The sequence below is a fragment of the Fukomys damarensis genome, unplaced genomic scaffold, assembly GCF_012274545.1.
Source record: "Fukomys damarensis isolate Sample0158 unplaced genomic scaffold, DMR_v1.0_HiC HiC_scaffold_1, whole genome shotgun sequence".
NCBI classification, from domain to species: Eukaryota; Metazoa; Chordata; class Mammalia; order Rodentia; family Bathyergidae; genus Fukomys; species Fukomys damarensis.
In genome coordinates, this window is record NW_022900913.1 from 10194183 (window position 1) to 10220543 (window position 26361).

At 37.9% G+C, this 26361-nt stretch overlaps 1 protein-coding gene across 1 annotated transcript in view; it reads right to left on the reverse strand.

The window, feature by feature from the left end:
• Dnah5 (dynein axonemal heavy chain 5) overlaps positions 1–26361 on the reverse strand; it is a 316139-nt gene that overhangs the window by 126592 nt on the left and 163186 nt on the right. Inside the window, 10 exon segments of the mRNA XM_019208553.2 lie at positions 2705–2839; positions 3520–3662; positions 4441–4532; positions 4534–4613; positions 4954–5130; positions 8185–8426; positions 11149–11295; positions 20972–21125; positions 25019–25126; positions 25902–26036. Coding sequence (XP_019064098.1) covers positions 2705–2839; positions 3520–3662; positions 4441–4532; positions 4534–4613; positions 4954–5130; positions 8185–8426; positions 11149–11295; positions 20972–21125; positions 25019–25126; positions 25902–26036 — 1413 coding nt within the window.

Sequence of the window (26361 nt, forward strand, 5' to 3'; positions counted from 1 at the left end):
ATACTTAGCAGTCAGAACAGGCAAGGGCACGAAACAAAACCCATGATCCTGAAATGCTTTGGAACAGGGGAGGAAATGGTCACAGGATGAAACCACCTTCACCATGAAGGAGAAGAAGGAATCTGGCAAAAGCAGCATGAGTCAGTTAAGGGCACACCAAAGAAGACGGGCTTTTTGGTCTCCAAATCATTTTCCTCATTATTATACATCAATAGGGCATCACATGGTTCAAGAATCTGTACATCAAACAATAAACAGATTCTCTAGGTAACGTGGCATATTCCAGGAAATTATAATAAATATCTGATGTTAAAAAGGCATCAAGTACAGATCTTTTCTAGCTTTTGGGGCTAAATATCAGAGCTGTTAATGAAAAATACAGTGATGAGGCTTTATTCTATAATAATTTGGGTGTCCTTCTGTTCCTAGCTCCTTAGCAGGAGCACCGATAGCCTTAGTATTTGCTGAGTAACAGGAATATCTTTGTTATTCATGTGACCCTGGACATGAAAGAACCATATTCATATGAGTCCTGAGATTCCTGCCAGAAAGCCTAGTCTGTTATTAGAAGGTTGGAGTTTTAAGTCATCTATCAGCTGACCTTCCAGGAGGGAAGGGGACTTGGAGATTGAGCCCAGTCAATGATTTGTGAAGCACACCTATGCAAGGGAAACCCAATAAAAGCCCAGGGAGCTTCCTGGCTGGAGATGTGCACTCGGGAGGGTCATACATCCTGACAGCAAGAAAGGTTTGCATTTGGGACCCTCCTAAACTTTGCCCTGTACATCTTTCCTTGGTGCTGATAACTGCTATTTTGCTTTTATAAGAAACCACAATGTGAAGCACTGCACTTTCCTGACTTATTGAAGTGTTTTTAGTAAGTTATGGAAGCAGGGAGGTCATGAGTCCAGCGAACTTATAGACTCTCGGTCAGAAGTGTCTTATTGACAGCTGGTCTGAGCTTGTGGCTGGCGTCTGAAGTAAGACAGTCTCATAAGGAGCTGTGCCCATACCCTAGGAAGTCTGCGTTGGCTCTGATTTATTGTCAGATTTGCATACAGGCCTAAAGATTTATGGCAGTCTCAAAAAGTGCAAATAGCTAAATAAGTATCCTACATAATCGGGAAAATATCACATTTTGATTTTTAAAAAACATTCGTCCTCAAATAAGGTTATAATCATTAAAAAGAATGTTCTCCTAAAGTAAAATTAACAAAAATTCTTTCAATGTAGAACAGTAGCAACAGACTATGTATAATGTTGACGTCTTGCCAGCCTAGGATAATTTAATGTGCTGTGCTCAAAACACAAAAATACCACTGCTGCTTCTCTGCAATTTGAGGTTGACCTTTTGTCTAGATCTTCCTGCAAAGACGCTGGATAAATGTTACTCATTTTGTAGCAGGCTGGCCAGTATTGGAAATTCCACCTCCAACAGAGGATTCTAATGAAGTTGACAGTCTTATTTAGAAATTTAATCAATGTTCTTAGCACATTGGCACTCTGCTATCACCAACTACAGTAGGTGATAAAAGTCATGATTTAACTATGCCCTTCACTATTTTCATCACCCTGATCATTTCATTTCAACAGCTAAAGAACAACCAAGTTCATCAGAAACAGCATTTTCTTGAGTTTGGATTCCTCTAAATAATTCCCATCTGTTTATAATTTATGAAGTAAATCTTTCCATAATGTACTTGTGTTCCAATAAAAATCTTATAGAACATCTGAAAATGCTTGAATCATGAACTGGCATTTAGAATTCTTTCTCTGGTTACAAGAAAGCCTTGCACAGTTTTGGACTGTTAAAAAACAGCCACTGTAAATGCAAATTTGAAAGGTTTTTGTGTCACTCCAATAAAATATGGTATGAAATGTTAGGGTTAAATATTTCATGTGAGAAAAGTCTAAGATTTTATAGTTTTCTGCGGTTGTTCACAGGAGCCATCCTAGAGTCCTTGCTGGAAGTCAGGGAACAACAAAAGAAGAGCAGCAATTTAGGAAACAGAGAGTTGGAAGGGCTGTAAAAGCTAGACTGGAAGAGAATTCAAACTGAATCGAGAAAAATTTAACATTCTTCCATGGCAGCACCCTGGAGTGGAATCATGAAAAGAGGATTACACAGAGGTGATGGGGGCGTGAAGAAAAAGATGTGCAAGACACACACACACACACATGCACAGAAGGACAGACTTGGATTCAAGAAAGATCTATGAAAATGATTGCAAAAGCTCTGGTCTAAGGGCTAGAAAAACAAAAACATACTAAGCATAGAAGGAGGGTCTAGGCAGGAGGCTAAATGATCTATCTTTCAGTTTAGGATTTTCCACATTCACAGGCTTATATTTTAAACAGTACTGCGGTTTGTGGAACCTTATGTGCACTTGACATTCCTCCCTAATTCAAGATTATGTTACAGGGCCGGGGGGTTAGCTCAGTGGTGCAGCCGCCTGCTTTGCAAGCACAAGGTCCTGAGTTTGATCCCCGGTACCAAAAAAAAAAAATTATATGTTACAATACAGCTAACGAGAGAGCCTATTGCAGTGAATAACAGAAGTGATAGAAGACAAGTCGGAACTATTTCATGGCTGTGGAAGTTCAGGTGGGATTCTGTGAACAGAGGCAGATGAGTAGAGACGTGGTGTGACCTCCACAGTGCATCACAAACTCGTTTTAATGAGCAGTACCAAAAAGTCAGTACCTGAAACATCAATGGGGTGGTTGCAGAAGAGAAGTTCAAACTTTTGATCATGTGACTTTCAGGATCATACTTTGACATGAATCCTTTGATGATGACTGTTTTGGCTGTTCCTTGTTCACCAATCAACAGCACTGCCTGAAATAAAGGGGTTAGAAAGAAATGAAATAAAATGTTGTGCGTCCAGTTATGCCTGTCCCCATACTGACGTCTCAAACCCCAGTATCACAGCCTGTGGCTGTATTTGGAGATGAGGCTTCTAACATGAGGGACACTTGGGTAAGTTGAGGTCTTAGAGTGGACCTGATCCGATCTAACTGTTGTCCTTGGGAGAAGGAAGTTGGATGTGCACACAGAGAAAGGCCATAGGAAGACAGAAAAAGGTGCCCTCTGTGAACCCAGGAGAGCATCCTCAGAAGAAACCCATCCAATCCTGCCAGCAAGCAGCCTGACCATGGACTCAACCTCCAGAACCATGCGGAGGAAACAAACTGCTATTGATTTAGTCGCCCAGGCTTCTGTACTTTCCTGTACCCGTTCTAGCAAACCAGGTCAATAATAAAACGGGAAAGATTTCCTTCAGAAAAATAAGCCACAATTCACTTTTGCTCAATACACAAGAAATCAATACTACTTATGAATTATGATTATTGGGCTCTAATACTGTCACTGGAGGATGATAAAAAGAGTATATTTTGGTCATATTTTCATTTCTTCTAAATGGCAACAGAAATGATTCTGAAATAAATGCAGGTGCTTTGTATTTTCAAGTGACCTTTTAAAATATGCTATTTTTAATAAAAGTTAAAAAGCCATACCTTGCCCTGCTTAGCAATGGTCTTAATTAGAAAGTCGGTCCTCACGTTGTCAACATTTGGCACCAGGATGGAGCCGTACTCCGGCGTGGCGTCAGGTGGATATACATACTCCTGGATGCGAGTGTTCCAGTGCAGCCAGGTGCCTGATGGGAAGAGAACGGTCACGTGTCCCTGTCAGTAAGCTAACTTCCGCTGCCAAGAGCAGAGAGCCCTGCAACCCCAATGAAATACAGATAATTAAAACTACAAATCTCAAGCACAGTATGTCAAACGTGCTTAGTCAAAATGTCCAGGAACTGTACTGAAAGGGTAATAGGAAATGTAAGGAAATATCTCAGTATTGTGCTTTTTGAGAACATGTAGGTTTTCGATAAGGTGAGGAATGTAAACACACAGGATAGTGTGACAGTAACACACACTTCAATTCATTAATTATGTAGTGATGTCTAATCTCACACGCTTTTCATCAGGAAGGAGATGGCAAATACACTTAGGAGAGTAATATATATGTGTGTGTTTCTTATACGTGTGCATGCACTTTCTGTGAGTGCACAATCAGTAATGGTAAAGCATACAGAGCAGTATCGATACTTAGATAAATATAAAGACCTATATCGATAGACACTCCTGTGGTAAGATGCATAATCACATAAACTGCTGATTATATTGCATGAATGTCTGGAATGGGCCTGACACAGACACCTTTGCAGCGTTCCTTAATTCACTACAATTCCATCCCACAGTATCGGTAACCATGGGGGAAATACGCATTTGGGGCACAAATATTTTTAAACGAACCCATTACTGTATGAACTTTCTTTACATGCCAACATTCTTGGCTCTTAATTTCACAGTCAAGAGTTTACATTCAAAAACAACGCCTAGAAAGTAGGAAAGTAACTCGGGCGGTGGGCGGCTCACCGTCGGGCCCCACGAAGTAGTCGAAGGCGGAGTTTCCGGGCTCGTCCAGCGGCGGCAGGTGCGCGGGCTGTGCACGCCCAGAGCGCAGCCACCAGTGCGGCCCCCACGCTCCACAGCAGGGCGAAGACCAGCAGCCTGGCCAGGTGCTCGGGCCCGACCTCCGCACCCTGCTCCTGGAGAGGCAAACACAGTCTTTGCTGTGCTTACTGGATGTTCACACCGAAATCTGCCGAGAGAACTTGGAGGGAGAAGAGTCATTTTCCCCAAGACTTCAGGAAGGGCCCCAAACGGGGGCTGAGATGAGGAACTGCATGCTCCCTAGGAACGCCTCGCTGGCTTTCAGAGTAAACTACAGACACTTTCGAGACTGCCCTAAACCAGCAACTAGGTTCCGGATCCACGGCTCGATGGTGTGGAAACCCCCCCCCCAGCTCTGACACATCCAATCTCAGCCTGCCTCGGCTCTCTGCACAGGGCCCCAGCGAGCAGGGGAAAACCGGAGCGGAGCCCTACCTTGGGAGGGATGAGGCCCTGCAGCATGTTGATGCTCTGCGTGATCACAAAGGCCTCCAGCAGCTCCATCTTGCACTCCAAGTTCTGAACGCTGAAGCGATACAGGTCCGGGAAGAACTCGGTATAGAGCTGGCGCAGGGCTTCAGCTTCTTGAGGGGAGCGTTTCTTAAGAAAACCCTGTTAGTTCACACATGACCGGATCAGTTAGGCCTAGGAGCGCAGTGACTAGATGAGCGTTTTGAAAAAAGCATCCATGAATAACAATAATACTAATATCGATTGGCAATAGTGTGATGACTCTGACATGTATTAAGCCCCTAATCTTCGGTGTCATTCTCTGCAGTAGGAACTACTGTTCCCCTTTTATAGATGGAGAAACTGAGGCTTTAGGATGTGAAGTATCCTGACCAGAATCTCACAGTTGGTAGATTGCTAAATCAGAATTCAAATCCAGAGAGTTTAGCTCAGCATGCATACAGTCACACCGGGCATGGTGGCACACACCTGTAATCCCAGCACTCGGGAGGCTGAGGCAAGAGGATTGCTGTGAGTTTGAGACCAGCCTGGGCTACACAGTGAGTTCCAGGTCAGTCTCAACTACATAGTGAGACCCTGTCTCAAAAAAACCAAAAAAAAAAAAAAAAAAATCCACACATTCACCTCCTACTCTATGTATGTACATATTCAGGTCTTGAGGCCAAGAGGGAGACTTGGATCTTGACTGAAATGGGGTAGAAGAAAACAAAGAGGCCCATATACATGGAAATAACTTGGAGCAAGAAAAGGAATAAATGATGAACAAAGGAAATCCACACCCAGATTTTTTAACTGGAAAACAAAAATTTACAACTCATTGCTTCCTTTTTTCCAATTTAATCAACAAGCAATGAAGAAAAAATATCTAAGCATATTCAGGAAAATGTGAATTTAGTTCCCTTGGGGAGTACACGTCTTCTAACAAAGTACTGCCTTCTAACATGTTCTTCAGATGAGACAAGCTCCCTCTGGGTGAAGAGATAGCACCTTCCTCACCTCAGTCTTCTCAGAAACAATCAAGGGTTGTGAACAGCAGCGCTAAGGTGTTGATTCTGAATTATTCATTAATTCATGAGTTTACCATGAATCTGCCTCCACAGAAGCAGGAGTAGTGCTTTCAAGGTGACAGGACCAACAATGACATTCTGGACGGGTCACCAGCTTGGGGGCCTGGAGCTGTCAGCACCCCACCTGCACAGTTCTCCAAGGGTCTTCCTCCTAACACCCTGCTCTCCTCAGAACATTTCTACAGTGGCTCTTGGTGAGTCTTGCTGCCTCCTGATCATGTCCAAGAGGAAACTGGATTATTTAAAAGCATATAAAAATATTGCTAGGTAAGGTACAGAATTGACAGAAAGGTCCTATGCAGCCTTGGTCTAGATACTGATATGATAACGAAAGCTTCTTTTATAAAGAGTAAACTCTATTCATTACCTTGGTAGTATAAAAGAGTTTCTTTAAAAAACCTTTATGCAATTGAAATATTTCGGGGGAAATCTCATAAGGCTTCACCTGGAGTGAGCTTTATCTTTGGTCACCAAGTGTGGCCATGTACAAAATATCTACTGTATTGCTTCTAAAAACAAGTTCTGGGTCTCCTCCCCAAAGATTCTAGTTTGGTAGAATTGGGATGGACTCAATCATGTTATTTTTTTAAAAACATTGGTGGTTACTTTTGCAAAGCTCAGGTCAAAAACCCCTGCTTTCAGAGGAATGGGAAAAAAATAAGAACCAAGAAATATCATGTAAAGGCACAGATTCCCAGTGACGAATGTCATTATATTGTATACCTAAAAATGTACCAATAAACTTAATGAATAAAAATTAATAAATAAATAAATAATAGATAAATGAATAGAACCGCTGCTCTTTATTCTCTGTAATGGATAATTTAATTATGAAATATGAACTATTTGTTAGTATTTTTAGGGACACATTCACCCATATGTTGGTATCATTTTGTCATATAATCTCCTCCTTCACATCTTCCCACTTTACCAAAACTAAACCCTCAGGCAACTCAGAGTTGTGTGACTTCTGGAAAGACATTAATAATAAAGTTGGGGTACATCCACCTAGAAATGAAAGTTTTAAAAAGTAATGACAATATAAAATGAACATCTATTTTATTTAAATCAGGGTGCTTTCAAGCCAAAATTTTCTTGAAAATTGATATAAGTGAAAATAGTAAATTTGACTATGTTAAAAATTTTGCCACATGGCTGATCTACTAAACATCTTGCCTTACATTATAGTAGGGATTTAGTAAGTTATGTAGGTACATAAGACATTTAATTATAATCTAGATCTAATCAATGTATTCTAAAACATATTGGCTATAATAAAATAATATACCTCATCATGAATTGAAGAGAGCCATCACCTCAAATATCAGTTCTGAAGTTTAACTTTTAAAATAATATTATGACTACTGAATCTCATGAAAAATCCTTACATATAACTTTTTTATTCTTGAAGCATAATTTTCATTCTGTAAATTTAGTACAGGAGATTCTAACATATATTGATTGCATGATCAATGGTCACTGAATTTTATTTTCTCCTGTAACTATTTTTTCTCAATCTTTTATCAGAATATGTTGAGATACATATTAGTCTCATTTTTCTTGGGGAATTAGCACATATACATATCATAACTTCATCACTTTTACTATCCCCTCCCAAAGCCCTCCTCTGTTACTCCTTTACCAAATCCCTCAGTCCTGTTTCTTACATTGCTCTTTTACTTTGCTTTTTATTTCTTTTTACTAAGTTTACTGATACAATTTGGATATACACAATGACCACTTTAACAAGTTGTCTTCAAGTTATATGCCAAATGGTTGTTCTCAAACTTTATGTGAATGAATTTTTAAAAATACCACGAAGCCCCAAACTGAATGAATTAAATTTTTACTTATTTGGGCCTCAGACACAGTTTGGCAGGATTATTGATTCACATAGGGCTGGCATTTACCTGGAAATCACAGTTCCAAAGTGATTAGAGGAAGACTGTAGAAGTCTATGAGCTGCAATCAAAGTTTGAAAGTCCCTGCACATTCAAGGGTCTTGCAGAAACATTAGCATAAAAAGGCAATTACACTGCCAGCTGCAGAAAAACTGGTGCACACACTCAAAGAATGCTAAAGGAACGGTTTTCCTTTTTAATTATATGAAAGAAGGATTCAATCATACCTCAAGAATAGGACTCCAATCAAGGATAGAAGAACTCATGAAGACCATTCCATTTCTTGAGACGGTAGCAGGAGAAGCATTGTCAATGTTATGAGGTTCAAAAATGATTTTGCAGTTTGGAGCCATAGGAATCCGATCACCATTGGCAAGAGTTAGGGTTTTATTATCATCCAAAACAGAATTCAGATTTTCAATCCAGATGGCATCAACTGGACCATCAAGAACTATCCAGATATGTTCCCCTAGAATACCCCACCAAAGGAGGGGAGAAGGCATGGTATAGATACAGGCATATATATAATACAGCTGTAAAGTGTGAATAACTACTATAATTTGATATAGTTTTTATTAGTTTTAAATAAAGCTTTGTTCTCACTGATTATTTCAGCAATAGGACATTTTAAATTCTTTTCATAAGAGTAGTACGAGGACCATAATCAAGCCAAAAAGTATTTGTTCATTGAGCAGTGTTTACAAAGGACCATGTGTGTGTCAGCCCCATGCTAGGATCTGGGGTTGTTGTGGTAAGTGAAACAATGTCCTGCTTCAGAGTCCATATTCTGAGGGGCAGAGATGACAATCAAGAAAATGAACAGATAAAAATATAGGAGAATTAAGCAGCTTGAGGGGATAGAGCATTGTTTATTGGTATGGTAGTCAGTGAAAGAATCCAGAAGGAAAATAAAATGATGGAAAGATTTAGAAGTGAAATTTTCCAGACAGTGAGAAGAATTGCAAAAACCCTAAAGCAGGAACAAGATTAGAGTAATACAACAGACTGAAAGTTTTTATCCTAATTAACTTGAATTTGTCAAAATTCATATGTTGAAATCCTAATGCCCACAGAGGTGGGGGCTTTAAAAGGTAACTAAGTAATGAAGAAGGAGCCTTTTTAATGGGGTTAGTGCTCTCATAAGAGAGAGCGCTCTGTTGCCCTTTCTGCCATGTGGAGATGCAACAGAGGCGTAGGTAGTCTGCAACCCAGAAAAAGGCTTCCCCAGAACCTAGATATACTGGCACCCTGATACCAGACTTCCTGCTTCCAGAACTGTAAGAAATAAATATCTATTGTGTACAAATCATCTAGTCTATGGTGTTAAATTATAGTAGCCCAGAGGAACTAAAAAAAAAGTGAATATGATCCAAGAACAGTGAGAGGTTGAATTTGGCTGGCAGAAAGAGAAAAGGAGAGATCGATGAATGCAATAGACAGTGAGACAAGACAGAGAGCGCTATGAAATAAATTCTGGTTTTCACTTTAATGTCCAACAGAGATCTTAAGAAAGCTGCTCAGTTGAAAGCTCAGGGAAGAGGTCAAGGCTAGAAATTCACATGTGAAAGCCATCAGCTTAGAGACAGCATTAAAGCCAGGAGACTGGGTAAGTTTCTTCTAGGTAATTGTAGAGACACAGGAAGTGGGAGGAGCAAGGGGATGCAACATTTCAACTTCTGGTGAGGTCTTTTTTGTTGGCTCCTCCCTCCCTCTTCCAAACATCTCAATAAAGCGGAGGTGGAAAGGGAGTCCACAGGATAGGGGATTCCTAAAGCCACGGGAGGAAGGTTCAGAAAGAAGAGTGATCAACTGTGACAGATGTCATTAGGAGCAGGACTACGCTGAAAACTGGCAGTCTGTGTTTGACACTGAACATCACAAGAGTCTTTGATAACATAATTTCAGGAGAGTCCTAGGACAAAACCTGACAGAAGTTATTTAAAGACATAATCAAAGGTAGAGAAAACAGCACACACAACACAATGCTCAGTATTAATATAACTGTAAATATAAGCAATTGACTCCTTGATTCTCTAACGACTGGTTTCTCTTACCAACATTGTGACCAAGTTTGTGTTTCTGACTGCTCTTTGCTGTAGAATCACTGTGAAAATTCTATTTCAAATGAAAGGCTTTGAAAATTGTAATCAAGCTCACTGAATTAGCAATGAAAGGAAAATGTTGATCTAATCATGAGTCACTTGTGAAAGAGAATGCTCTGTTCCTTTTTATGGGGAAAGGAAAAACCCCACTCCAAGCTATTCTCTGAAGTAATCTTTGGTCACTGGATCTGCGTTTACATTGGGTTGCTGGAACAAATCTGAAAAAGATTCCATTTCTTTCCGGTGAAAAGATTTCTAACACAAGTACACTTTTGTTTCCCAACAGAAGGTCAATCAGGTATATTGATGTTAGGTCAATCAGCTATATTCGTTCAATGGAGCCACCTTAAACGGCCATGGACAGAGCCCTGCTGCCCAAAGATCAGACCCCGGAAGTAACTCCTGAAAGCTCCTCCTTCTCAGTGGTATTCTTCTTGTACCCTTGACTGAACTCCTTATGGCTCTCTTCTATCCACTCAGAATTGAAAAGACAAAATGAGAGGAAAGATGATACCATGAACTTATAGTCTGAGAACACTGGGTTCAATGTACAGCATCCATAGGTGAGAGACTACTCACAGTGAACCACTAGCCTTTGATTTGTTTGCTTAAATAGCCAATTACCATCTACATGGAATAATATGCTAATTCAATATAGACACCACTTTTTATATGTATAAATTTCTCCCCAAAGAAATTCATCATCTCTGTGATTTTATGGGCTAGTCCATTTTTTTTTTCAAATAAACTGTACTCAAAAAAAAGTAACATTTTTTAAATATTCAGTGAAAATAGTTTTGATAATAGTCACTTTATTTGATGCTATCAGTTTTCTTTAGTAGCTTTTGACATCTATTATATTCTAAGATATCACAAGGATACATAAATGTTATTTCAAAAATATTTTTTCAAAAAATAATTTTAAATGCATCAATCGATAAATGTATTATTTTACCATGGACAAATATGTGGATTTGTGACATCTCAGTCTTAATATAATAATAGTGTGGAAAACACAGTTCTACCCAATCACCAAGGATTTTATTTAGAATCATATACTAAAAATAATACTTGCAATTCATCTTTTACCTTTCTTAGCTCTCAGAGTTTTCCTCCAAAGGGTAGAAAATATCCCATCAGTCCAGTCATTTGTGGCCACGTCCAGCCGCCCGAACATCTGTGGGGCAGTGATTGCTTTGGGATTCATCCTCATTTCCCGGTGTGGTTTTCCACAATCTATGCCAAATAAACCCAAATTTCAAACATTTTAGATGTAGGGTGAGCCATGATTAAGCAACATTGCATGAATTTGTGTTGTACTGTCAGCAAGTACTCCAAGTATTAAAAAGGCAAAATTACACTGAAAACATGTCTTACTAAATTCCAAGTTATAATTAGCCTCATTACACTTTATTGACTAAAGCACTTTTTTAACTTCTATAAAAGAAAATTGCATATTGCTTGGGGGAGAAAAAGAATACATACTGGAATTTTGAAGGTAATACTATAATCTAGATCTCAAAATTTCACAGTTCAAAGATCTTCTATTTTAACATACTAGATTAAAATATGTGCCTGAAATATCAGCTAGGAGATAGATGCTTCCTTCTATTATAGCTTTAAGATGATACCTTTCTTTGCTTACCTGGGAAAATTTAAACTAAATGAATTTTGCACAAAACAAAGATGTTCTTTTCTACTCAACCTCATGTACTGCATTTAAATTTTCAAGTCCTAAAACTACTACTAAGTAGGCAAGAGTTCTCCAAATAAAGGACTGTAGGTAATGAGCAAAAAAGTGAATAAGATGTAAAGTATAAAATGATGAAAGGAGATGCTGAAATATTATATAATTATGTAAAAGATTAACAAATTCAAGCACACTAGGATATGCACATTAGAAAAGATGTTACATTAAAACCCATTATGGAGAATATTTTATATGTCACTCTGGCCTCAGGGTGCCCAGATTAAAAGTTTTTTTCTGGAATGAGACAAATACCCAGGAAAATGAGGCATTTAGAACCCCAAATATACACAATCAGAAAACAACCTCTCTGTGACACATAATAAAATCACAGAAATTCAGAACAAAGAGAGAATACTACATGCTATTAATAGTAAAACACAAAGTACATACAGATAACCCATTTGATTAACATCACATTTCCTTACAAAACTTTAAAGGCCAGGAGAGCATGAAGTTTTTCAAGTACTAAAAGAAAATAATTGACAATCCCTGTTACTATATTTTGCCAAAATATTCTCCAAAATTGATGGAGAAATAAAGACCATTCCACAATAAAGATAAACTAAAAATGTCATGACCACCAAATCAGCATCACAAAAAAATATTCAAGGGAAGCCAAAAGAGAGACCATGAGGTCAAAAGTACCAAAAATCCCAGAGGAAAGAATAAAGATCATGGAGAGAGTACACAAAAAGAATTTTTTTAATCAAGCACTGGGAAAATAATACTATGACATGAATCAGTAAATATCTTCAGAAATTATACTCAATGTTAATGATCTTAACTATCCAATCAAAAGACAAAGAGTGGTAGGTTAGATTTTTTTTTTTTTAAAAAAGCCAACTATATGTTTCCTGCAAGAGACATACCTAATCCATGAAAAACATATAGACTGAAAATGAAAGGAGTGAAAATGATACTCTATGCTGTCAGATAGCGAAAGCAATCAGGAATAGCTATTCCAATTTCTGACAAAGTTAATCTCAAACAAATCTGATCAGAACAAACAAAGAAGGACATTACATATTGGTAAAAGGCACAATTTACCAAGAAGAGATAACAATTGAAAATATGTATGCAGTGAATGTTGGCATACAAAATTTCATAAGGAAAAACTGTTTGTCTCCCAAAGACAGATGGGAATCAATACAATTCCAGCAGCGAACTTTAATACCCTATTCTCACAGGTCAACTGGACCAAAAAAATAAAATTAAATTAAAAAATAACTAGGTAGTATCAGAGAGAAACCACACCATAGAAAAAAAGAGTTTTAACATAGCTGCAAAGTATTTCCTTCAACAACAGCAGGATATACATTCTTCTTAGCACTAAGGAACTTTTTCCAAAGTAGATCATACTTTAAGTCATAGAGCATATCTCAATACATACAAAGATATTGAAATGACCTCTTGCATCAACAGCAAAAGTAACCATAAACTATACAACACATGGAGATTAAATAATTTACATTTGAATGATCAATGAATCACGGAAGAAATTTTCAAATTTCTAGAGTCAAATGACAAAGGGAATACAACATACCAGAACCTGTGTGACACAATGAAAACAGCTCTAAGAGAGAGCATATAACCATGAGTTCCTACAATAGAAAAACAGTAATCTCAGGTAACCTAATGATGCACCTCAAGTTCCTAGAAAAATAAGAACAATCTAAACTCAAGACTAGTAGAGGGAAAGAAATTATAGATTGAGTGGAAATTGAAGAAATTGAGACAAATATGCAAAGGATCAATGAAACAAACAGTTGATTCTTTGAAAGGATAAATACGATTGATTAAAGCTTGACCAAACTTACCAAAACAAAGACAGAAAAAAAACTACATCAATAAAATTAAAATTTAAAAGGGCAAAAGCATAATAGACACCACTGATGTCCATAAGAGTATAAGTAACTATTTTTAAAACTTGTATTCCAATAAATTGGAAAATATGGAAGACATGGATAAATTCCTAGATACATACAAATTAACAAAATTGAACCAATAAGTTTTTATTTAAAAACTGTAAAGGCCAATAATAAACAAAGGAATTGAGGCAGCAACAAAAACTCTGCCAATTAAGAAAAGCTCTGCACCCCATGGATTCACTGTAGAACTTTGAAGAACTTACACCAATAATCCTCAAACTTTTCAATACAATTGAAAGGGAAGTAATGCTTCCGTACTCACTCCATGAAACCAACATTACCCTGCAATCAAGACAGATAAGGACTCAACACAAAAAGAAAACTACAGGCTAATATCCTTGATAAACAAAGATGTAAAAACTCCTTAATAAGATACTTATAAATAGAGTTCAGAAAATCATTAAAAAGATTATACATCATGACCAAGGTAGCTTCCTCCCAGGGAAACTAAGATGGCACAACATACACAAATCGATAAATGTAATGTACCACAAAAATAGAAGCAAGGATAAAAATCACATGTTCATCTTAGGAGATGCAGAAAAGCCTTTGGCAAAATCCAACATAGCTTCATAACAAAACTCATTGTGACAATAGGAAACAGGGAGATGCACTTTGTGAAGCTAGGAAGGGTACCCGGAGAAGGAGGGAAAAAGAAAGGGGAATTAAAAAGGATCAAGATGGTATATGTAACACCTCTCCACAGTGAATGTATTTACCATGTATTGCAAACATATACTAATAAAATAGAAAGAAATTAGCTATTGAAGGACCTTACTTCAAACTGATAAAAAAACACGTGTGACAATTTCATAGCCAACATCATACTGAGTGGGAAAAATGGAAAGTATGCCCTCTAAAATCAGGAATGAGACAAAATATCTACGCTCATCATTCCTGTTCAATACAGTACTCAAAACTTTACCCAAAGGAATCAGGCAAGAGAAAGAAATAAAACAGATACAAATAAGAAAGAAGAAGTCAAATTATCTTTTATTTTCAGATAACAGGATTCTTTACACAGAATACCCAAAATATTCCACCAGAACAGATAAACTAATTCACCAAAGTGACAGCTTACCAAGTCGATACACAAAAATCAATAGCATTATTGTATGCCAATAATGAACCCACTGAGACAGAAATCAGGAAAATAATTCCATTCATGAGAGTTTCAAAAAATATTAAAAACATAGAATCAACCTAACCAAAGAGGCGAAAGACCTCTATAACAAAAATTATAGTACTCTAAAGAACAAGATTGAAGAGCATGAAAGAAAATGGAAAGTCATCCTCTGTTTCTGAATAGGGCAAATTAACATCATTAAAATGGCCATAAACCGAAAGTTATATGCAGATTTAATACAGACCCTATTAATACACTGACAACACAGAACTAGAAAAAACAACCCTGCAATTTCTATAGAACTGGAAGAAGCTCAATATTTTGAATCAAAGCAACCCTGAACAAAAAGAGCAAAGTGGGAGGCATCACAATTCCAAATCCCCAGTTATACTACAACGCCACAGTAACAAATATATTATGGTATCAGCACCAAATTAGAAGTGAGGAACAGTGAAATACAACAGAAGCCACAAAAATAACACCATGTGCCTTCAGCCATCTGATTTCTTACAAAGGAGACAAAAACATGCTGGAGAAAAAATAGCTCCTTCAACAAATTATGTTGGAAAAATTGGCTATCCACATGCATAAGAATAAAACTAGACTTATATCTCTCACCATGTACCAAAATCAAATCAAAATGGACCAAAGACCTAGATCTAAAAATAGAACCATTTAAACTGCTGGAAGACAACCTAGGGGAAACACTTGAAGCCGTAGGTGTGGGCAAGAACTTCCTAACACCACCCAGTGAATATGAAGTAATACTGAACATCAGTGAATGGGACTGCATCAAATGGAAAACAGTCTGCACAGCCAAAGAAACAACAGAGTGAGAGACAACTGACAGAATGGGCAAAATTTTATGCTGGCCACTCTTTTGGCAAAGGATGAATATCTAAAACATATAAAGAACTAAAAAAATTAAGCCCCCGAAAACAAAAGACACAATCGAAACATGGGCAAGTGAACTGAACAGACGCTTCTCAAAAGAAGTATAAATGGTCAATAAGTTGATTTTAAAAGTTCCTCTTCAGCCTTTAGGGAAATGCAAATCAAAACAGCTCTGAGATTCCATTTTGTTCTGGTCAAAATGGCTGTAATCAAGAACACAAAGAACATCAAACACTGACAAGATTAAAGCTGAAAAAAAATAAAACACTGACAAGAATGTAGGGAAAAAGGAGCCCTTGGTCACTGTTGGTGGGATGTAAACTAGTACAACTACTAATGAAATCAGTGTGCAGATTCCTTAGAAAAACTAATGATTTAAAACTCCATTTGACCCGACTGTATTTGACCCAAATATATTTCTGGATGTATTCCCAAGTTAAAGATAAACTATGTGATACAAGTATACTTGTGTTTATAACAGCACAATTCACAAAAGCTAAACTCTTAAAACAGCCTAAGTGCACTGCACATCAACAGACAAATGGATAAAGAAAACGTAGTATATTTAAACAGTAGAATATGAACAGCCGTAAGGAATGAAATCATGTCATATTCAGGAAAATGGATGGTTCTTGAGATGATAATGTTAAGGAAAATAAGTCAGACATGAAAAGTTAAATATTGTATGGTTTCTACTATATAAAAATCCAAAACATAAGTAAGTGAAGGAGTAAAATAAAATAGAGATGGTAGGAAAGAGGGAGATAGACTTTTTGGAGATAGGGCAGGGGATCAGGAGAAAGGGGAAGAGAGAAGGGTAGGCGGTCAAGGTATCAAAAATGATCAAAATATAATACACTACATGTACCAATTCACCAAACAAATATCACTATTATGTACTGCACACAGACATTAATTTTTTAAAGAGGAAGTTTCTGGATGACATTAGCAATTGAGTCTCTGGAATCAGTAGACTGCCCTCTTTAATATGTGTAGGCGTCATCCAAGCTATTGGAGGCCCCCAAAAAATGAAGGGAATTCACTCCTTTTTCTTGCCTATTTGAGGTGAGATATTTCATCAAGTTTTCTCCAGCCCACAGATGAAGGGTTATAGCACTAGCCTCACTGAGAATGAATTATATCAGGGAATGAGTTACATCTCAAGTGCTCCTGAGTCTCGGGTTGTAGTTAGCAGGCTGTGAGATTTCTTAACCTCCACTACTGAGTGAGCCAATTACTTGCTCAAAGTGTGTGTATGTGTGTGTGTGTGTGTGTGTGTGTGTGCGTGCGTGCGTGTGTGTGTGTGTGTGTGTGTGTGTTCCACTGGATCTGATCCTTGGGAAAATCTGAACTAAAAGCCCATTTTAAAAATTGGACCATATTTCTAATATTTAGAAATGGCAAAAACAATCAGAGCAATTATTTTCAATAGTTTATGATGTGAAGTTTAACTTAGCCACGGTTCAACTTTTGCAGCAGATGACATCCATAAAACTCTAACTACACTAATTAGTAATTTTTTTGACTAATCACACTTTACAAAAGGCCAGCAAAATCTTAATGTGTGTGGCAGTGTCATAGGTAAAAACTGGACTTAATCTGTTTTCCATAGAAGAAACTATCAAAAAATTATTTCATTATGGTGGTAGAACCAGAACATTTTTGTAAGAGTGCTCTAAGAAAAAATGACTTTAGCAATCAAATCTCTGGAATCAGTTGACTGCCCTCTTTTTATGTGCAGGCGTCATCCAAGCTAATGCTCTTGAATAAGTTCATCAAACCAATGCCTCCTGATTCTTCTCCTAAGTGTTTCTCAGAGTAGGTGATTTCCCTCCTGTTTTCACCTCTTTGTGGGCTCAAGACTGCCCCTCTTGCTCCCACTCTGTTCCTTCCATGGGCACCAGAGTGATCAGGGCACTCCCCATCTTAGTGGCTTTCTATCACCTACAGAATAAAACCTGGGTGCGTCCTTGACTTACACAGCTCCTCATGCCTCAATGACCTCACTAATTTGAATTCAACTGAGAGCACATTCTGAAATGAGGATTTGGGTTCCAGAAGTTTGAAGGTACAGAGTGAGGCAGGAAGGCAGAGAAAGAAAGCCAGTGAAGAGTGCATGGCTCCACTGGTCACAGGGTGGATGTCCTTCTGAAACACAGGAAGTAGGACACTTCCCATCACCTTTTTTTCTCCATTGGTTGAGGATATGGTGCCTCAGAGACTTTAATTTTCACCCACCTCTAACTTCCAGGCTGAGCCAAGCACCTAGTTTCAAGCAAAATTCTAAAGCTAAACACTTGGAAGGCACTGGAAAGTGGAGGAAGGAGAAAGTTCAGAAAGGGGTCCTTTTCAACACAGCCACATCCACAGCAGGGAGGTGCCAAAGGAGTATGGCTCTGGATGCCAGGAACACCTAGCATTCCTCCATACCAGCGTCAACTCCCGCAATCCTACCTTCCAAATAAGTTGCATTTCATCCATGCCAAAATATCACCCACGCTCTAGTCCTTTCTACCTGCAAAGGCTCTAAGAATACTTTTTTATCATTTGCTACTCAACTCTCAAGCCTGAGAGGAAGTAGCACTACCCTTTAAGGCTTTCTACAGTTCCTTAGAGGAGTTTCAGATCTCCTCTGCCTCCACACAGCATAATAGTGCACCCCTTTCTCATAGTAATTCCACAATGAGGTACAGTATCTGTGTCCAGGTCTGTTCCTCCCACTATGCTATAAACCTTTAAAGACACACATATGCTTTTTCACACCTGTTTTTCTGCTTCTGGTATAGAACCTGGTGGAACCTCATAGTACAGAATATTAAAAATATTTGATGAACAAATAAGAGATGAATCAGGGAACATAGAACATCGACAGGTCTTGCACTTTTTTGACAGAAGTTCAACCCAATTAGTTCCTCAATATTTTGCTAATCTTAAGATAATAAATATTTACCTTACATATTAAAAGCAATAAACAGCAAATAGTGTGATAATCCATCTTTACAAGGAACTTCTCCAAAGTTAGCAATGCCATATGATTTACATAATTTAGGCATATTACAGCATAATGTATCTGTTCTGTTCAATATTTAGTACTTCATCTTGCTCAAGTCCTTGCACCAGGTCCATTTGTAGTTTATTGCTAAAATAAGGCAGTTTCATAACTATAACAAAACTATTAAGCATAATTTGAGAGACAAAACACAGTCACCTTAAAATTATCCCCAAACAGACACTTACTGGCCTCCATTAAAAGCCACATGGTAAGCTGCACAGATGAGAGTTCTCAGACCTGGTAGTGGTAGGTACTAGCTAAGGGTATGGTCTATCTCCTTTTGAGGATGTCCTCCCAGCGTTCAAATGCACAGAATTCACTTCATCTAGTAACTGAAGTAGCTGAGACTAAATCCAGCACATGCCTGAAGTAAACACTGGCAATCTCCAGCAATCTCTAAAGTGTGTCCATAATGCCACAGTGACCTGGGGCTCCAGGAGCTAATAGGAAACCCAACTGGCACGCAGCATTCCAACAGCACCTCCAGTTCTGTGGCATTCTGGAATTCAGCTCTGCCACGTCTGAGGGCTGCTCATAGGGTCAGAGAGAATCAGCAACATCCAATGAGGGACAGAGATTATAAGAATAATTGTGAAGGGTCGGGGATTTGGCTCAGGGGTGCCGCCGCCTGCCTCGCAAGCACAAGAACCCAAATTCGATCCCCAGCACCAAAAAAAAAAAAGAAGAAGAATTGTGAATGTGGCAACACAATTACCCTTAGACAATTTAAGGTAAGAAACTCAGAAGTGAGGCTTAGGGACATCTACAAATATCAGCCTCACTAGAAACACATCTTCTGCCAGAGTGGGAAGTTAGTTTATGATTGGGATAACTTTCAACACACCTAATCTAAGAGCTGGGATGGGACTGTGTCTTATTCATGGTGGATAGCACATTGTATTTTGTATTTATGGGTATGTAGCATGGCACACTTGGAAAACTGGGTTTTGTTCATGAGTCCCCATCTAAATTCTGAGTCCCATCACTTACCATCTTTGTGACTTTGGCCGCTTCTGAATTTGAGTCTTGATTTGGGGGGGGGTACAAAATGGGGGTAATATTGGCCATCTCTTAAAATAACTTTTTTCTTTATTGGTACATTTTAGGTATACAGTACAGTCACATTCATCATTGAGATCTTGTACCGTTACATGATGTATCTTGGTTCTTATTTTTTCCCCATTCCCCTGGCCTCCGTTCACCCCCTCCACACCTCCCTATTTAAAAAGTCTTTGTTTCCATTTTTTTCCTTTTCTCTTATTTTTTATTTCCCTTCTTACCTTTCCCCTATCCCTCCCACTTCTCTACACCTTTATACCTTTTTTCCTATTACACATTATCAATTATATATTCTGATTTTTATTTACACTTTTAGCTTATCACACCAGAGAAACTATTCAGTATTTACATGTGTGTCCTTCTAATTTCACTTAAGAGTATGTCTCAATGTGTATCCACTTAGTTATAAATATCTCTAGTTTTTCATCCTTTATGGTTGAGTAATACTCCATTTTATTTTTAAAAAAACACACACACGTATCTTCTTTATCTAGTCCCAGTTGATGGGCAACGGGGCTGTTGCCAGGCTTTAGCTATTACAAACTGTGCTGCTATAAACATGGGTGAGCATATATCACTGTGATATGATTCTTTTAATTCTTAGAGGAAGATACCCAGCAGAGGGATGGCTGGGTCAAATGGGACCTCTAATCCTAGTTGTTTGAGGTGTCTCCATATTGATTTCCACAGTGGTTGCACCAGTCTGCACTCACACCGACAATGGAGAAGGCCCTTTCTCCACACAACCCCACCAACATTTGATATTGCTTGATTTCTAGATAGCAGCCATTCTTTCTGGGGTGAGGTACAATCTCACTGTTGTTTTCATCTGCATCTCTTGAATGACCAGTGATTTGAATGAAATGACAAAATATATGTAAAACATACCTCACACAGCGCAGTGAAAAGGTTCACTTTAAATGTTTTGCTCTGTTCCATTAATGTAATATGTTATCTGTTAAATGCAACCAATAATCAGTGAAGCAGCAGATTCCTTCGTACAAAAATATATTTGTGCATCTGCCTTCAGATTCCTCTTGGGTATCCAATTGTGCTATAACTATTTAAATGGTCAGCCAGGGCAAAGAACTTGGCCCCCATACCTGACATGGCCTTCATCAAGGTGTGGATGCAGGTGGTCTTCCCCGCTCCGCTGGGCCCCAGGGTCATCATTCCGTGCCTCACCCGCTGTGTCTCAAACAGCTGGATGACCTTCAGTTTCCAAGGGGGGTGGTTGACCAAGCCAGCTTCTTCAACCTGAAACAGAACCAAATCCCAGGCACTCGACCACATTCACAGCTATTCTGACTAAACCGTGAGCTTAAAATACATAGACATGGGGTGGGGGAAGAAGAAACTGAGAGTTAGCGTGTACTGGGTAAACTGAACCGTACAATGCAAAATGTCTAAAAAATACATTTGACATTATATATTTTACCACATACAAATATATATTGCACAAAAAGTACAAAAATAATCAAACTACCGTCCCAGGCTAATAAGAAACATCTGCCCGTCTCTTTGGGCTTAAACATGTTTATATTAACATCTTATTGAATGAGCATCTAAGGAGTAACCCAAGAATGCACAGATGGAAAATATATAGTGCATGTTTAATTTATTTTTTTCATTGAGTTTATTGGTACTTTTTAGGTAGACAGTACAGTTACATTCATCATTGGGATCTTGTACCTTTACATGACAGGTCTTGGTTCTCATTTTTTCCCCTTGTCCCTGCCCTCCCTTCACCCCCTCCCTGCTCCCCTATTTACAAAGACTTTGTTTCCATTTTTTCCTTTTCTTATATTTTTTCTTATCTCTTATTTCCTTTCCCCTACCCTTTCCACTTCCCCTACACCTTTAGCCCTTTTCTTCCTATTTCACTTGGTCAGTTATACAGTTTGGATCTTTTTTACACTTTTAGTTTTTCACACCAGAGAAACTACTCAGTATTTATATGTGTGTCTTATTTATTTCACTTAAGAGTATGGCTTCAATATGCATTTATTTTCTTAAGAATGACTCTAGTTTCTCATTTTTATGGCTGAGTAGTACTTCATTATTGCAGAAAAACCACATCTTCTTCATCCAGTCTCCAACTGATGGGCAATTGAGCTGTTTCCAAGTTTTAGCTATTCCAAACTGTGCTGCTATAAACATGGGTGCACATATATTACTATGGTATGATTCTTTTAATTCTTTTGGAAAGATACCCAGATGAGGAATAGGGTCAAATGGAACCTCTGGTCCTAGTTCTTTGAGGTTTCTCCGTATTGATTTTCAAAGTGGTCGCACCAGTCTGCACTCCCACCAACAATGGAGAAGGGTTCCTTTCTCCCCACAGCCCCACTAACATTTGTTATTGGTTAATTTCTTGATAGCAGCCATTCTTTCTGGAGTGAGACGGAATCTCAGTTGGATGACCAGTGATGTTGAATATTTTTTTCCTATATTTATTTGCCATTTTTACTTCTTTGTATGAGAAATGTCTGTTCATTTCAGATGCCCATTTTTTAACCAGGTCTTTATATTTAGGGGGGGGCTGGTTTTTATATATATATATTCTAGATAATAGTCATTTGTCTGAGGGGCAGCTGGTAAAATTTTTCCCATATTGTAGTTTGTCTCTTAACTCTGTTGCTGGTTTCATTTGCAGTGCAGAAGCTTTTAATAAAATGAGATCCTGGTTGTTGATTCTTTATAGTAGTTCCTGGGCTGCTGAGAATTTGTTCATAAAGTCTTTTCCTATTCCAGTGTCTTCAAGAGTTCTGCCTAACTTATCTGCCAGCAAGTTTAGTGTTTCTTTTTTAATATTTAGATCTTAAATCCACTTGGATTTTAGTTTAGTGCATGGCTGCATGTTTAATTTAAAAGATGATATTTGTAATTAACAAAACCATGGCACTCCAAGTGGATTGAAATTCTGTATAAAATTTCAAGCTCTCTCTATTGCTTTTATAGCAACCATGTCTGCATGATTTTTAGCTTCCAGACACACAGGATATGGAAGCCAGTCCGTGCCATACACTGTCCTAGATTAGTCTTCTAAATAAATTATGAGATTAGTGATATTAATATCTTCACTGTACAGATAAGGAAACTGAGGCACAGACTAAGCAATTTGCCCAAAAATGTTGAACTTGTAGATATTAAGCTAGTATTTAACCCAAAATGTTCATCTCCAAGGTCAATACACTTAATTACCATGCTGCACTTGAATTCACTGCAAAGGACTTTAATTTTAAATAGTTTTGCGTGTCACCATGCATCACTTAGGTTATGCATTTGCTCTTCAGATTTTTCATGTACTACAAATAACTAAGCAAGTCATTTTATAAATTACTTAATATTTAGCTTTCTAAGTAGTACTACAATTTCTTTAGTCAAATGATAAGTAAACCATTTGCAGAATGAATTATTACTCTTTCTGGATCAGGAAGTTCAAACAGTGATGCACTAAGTTTTCCAGCAAAACTTACATTAATTAAATACTACCACATTTGATTTTCACTGCAAGTATTTTCAAGGAACTAAAAAGCATCCTATAAATATGAGCTAATCACTACTTCTGTAAGTCAGCATTTTTTTTTTTACCAAACTCTTCACAGGAAAGCACAGTGAAGCAAAGAATTTATGCGATTCATTTCCACCCATAGTAAAATTATAGCAAGTTAAAGTGTCCCACGTGTCATTGGATGCCCTTTACCCTCAGAGCATTACAGAAGAAATCATAGGTGCCTCAGAGAAAGAAGAATGAGAGCTGAGGCCACACGAGATCACAAGTGATACTGAAAGGTGGGAGTCTAAGGCCAAAGCAATTTGGCAAAAGCCAGGGCCAGTCTCCAGTTGATGGGCATTTGGGCTCTTTCCAAGTTTTAGCTATTACAAACCATGCTGCTACAAACATGGATGTGCATGATGTGTATGATTCTTTTAATTATTTTGGAAAGATACCCAGCAGAGGGATGGCTGGGTCAAATGGGACCTCTAGTCCTAGTTCTTTGAGGTATCTCCATATTGATTACCATAGTGGTTGCACCAGTCTGCTCTCCCACCAATAACAGAGAAGGGTTCCTTTCTTCCCACAGCCCTGCCAACATTTGTTATTGGTTAATTTCTTGATAGCAGCCATTCTTTCTGGGGTGAGGTGGAGTCTCAGTTGTTCTCATCTGCATCTCTCAGATGACCAGTGATGTGGAACATTTTTCCCTATATTTATTTGCCACTTTTACTTCTTTGCCTGAGAAATGTCTGTTCATTTCAGATGCCCGTTTTTTAATTGGGTCTTTGTATTTGGGGGGGGTCTGATTTGTTTGAGTTCTTTATATACTCTAGTTGGGGTTTTTCTATAAAATGGAGAACTATTCAGCCATAAAGAAAGAAAAACTAGAACCATTCATAGCTAAATGGATGCACATTGAGGCTATACTCTTAAGTGAAATAAATAGGACACACTTGAGTAAATACCAAATAGTTTATCTGGTGTGAAAAATAGAAGTGTAAATAAGGTTCAAATGGTATAATTGGGATTATCAAATAGGAAGAAAATGGCTAAAGGGGAAGAGGGAACGGGAGAGGAAAGGAAATAAGGGAAAAGGAAAAAATGTGAAAAAATGGAAACAAAGTCTTTGTAAATAGGCAACGGTGAAGTGGGTGAAGGGAGAGCAGGGGTATGAGGAAAAACAAGAACCAAGACATATCATGTAAAGGCACAAGATCCCAATGATAAATCTGGCTGTACTGTTTGCTTTAAATGTACCAATAAACTTAATGGGGAAAAAATAAATAATGCATATTCATGACCAAATGAAAAATAAAAACAGTAAGCGATTCACCATTTTAAAAAAAAAGCCAGGGCCAAAGACAGAAGAGAGGCAAATTCAATCAAGGCAGCCATTGGAGCCCCCTGTGGCCTCTGCTGACCTATCACATTTCATTTCTCACTTGTGTGGAATGGTTTCCAGCAATAGCAAAGTCCCAGAACATGACTCACTTGATGTAAATACAGCCCTGGAGACACTCCATCAGTGGATGCAGCCTCGGTGTTGTTCTGAGAGCCCACAGGTGAGGGCCACGCCAGCTGCACTGGTTTCTACTAAACTCAGACAAAACAGGCACAGCACTGAATGTCCCAGGCACCAGCAGATTACCTGTTTACTAATTGCCGTTTCCAGTTCAGGGTAACCTGCCTTGTCCAGAAGTATGTTTGGGAAGAGATCTTCAATCAAACTTAAAAATAAGGGTTCATCCTCATCAATCTGAAAAAAAGGGGGAAAGGGAAATCTGTCTATTTTATCTCAAATACAGGCATATGCAGATAAACTGAAAATGTCCAACATGGCCCATCCAGGTTATTTTACTGTTACCAGTACTTAATAAAATATCACATTTATCACACTTGGGTAATATTTTCATATTTCTTACAAATTGAAAAAATAAAGTTGAAAAGAGAAAAGAAGGAAAAAGCAGTATATGAAAATCTTTCCACAAAGTAACTAGTTTAGGGGATGCTCTTTAATTTACAATCCCAAGTGTAAACTATAAAGGATTTTTTAAAGGCAGATAGTAGGAAATGTATGAGTTGGAATTTGGTTCATGCTTTTGTCTTGAAATAAAAAATATACCATTTTGTCATCTTGTACACAGATCCACTGAAAATAGATGTGTATTATTAGTGTTTATAGTAAGACTATGAAATCATTACACATATGTAAAATGCAATACAATTTCTTACCATACATTAAGGTCCTAAAAAACCTTAAATTGTTTCACTCTATAACACAAAAATGACATAAGGGATTTAGACCCTAATGTGTGGAGTTTTGCGGGGGGATAGACACATTTTAGAAGACAGGAGTCATTACAATGAGTACCTCTAATAAAGGTACAGTTGAAAGTTAAACTCTCTAGTACTTTATCTGGTTATAAGGCATTCAAATGAACATTTTTAAATAAATATTTTAAAATCTCATTTTGCTTAATTAGTTGAACTGATATTTAGGCAGGAGAAACATCTCCATCTGTGAATCTCACCAGTTTGGAAAGATTCATGTCTCGTAGCACTCGCATGACGATGGTGGATTCTGTATCTGTGGGGTTGGCTCTCTTTGCAGCCCCCAGTGTCCGCAGAACTGAAAGAATGTTGCGTAGACCAAAGTCATAATGGACCTGAAAAATTTAGGAGACACTGAGCTCATTGTTAATGTTAACTTACCTGTTGAACCTAGTAAATTTGACGGAAGATGTATTTCTCAAGATGAATAAATGCTTATTTTCCTTTTTGACATTTTTTAACAATAAATTTCTTTAAGTAATTTTTGAGCAAATATATAATATCCAAAAGAGTCACTCATATATCATCATTAGCTTAAGTCATAGTTCAGAACTAACAGGTATATCCACACAGAAAAAAAAAACAAAGATGTGCATTTCTTCTTGAAGTATAGATATCCTCTTGTACTTAATCAATTATGCATGCAAAAAAATTTTTGTG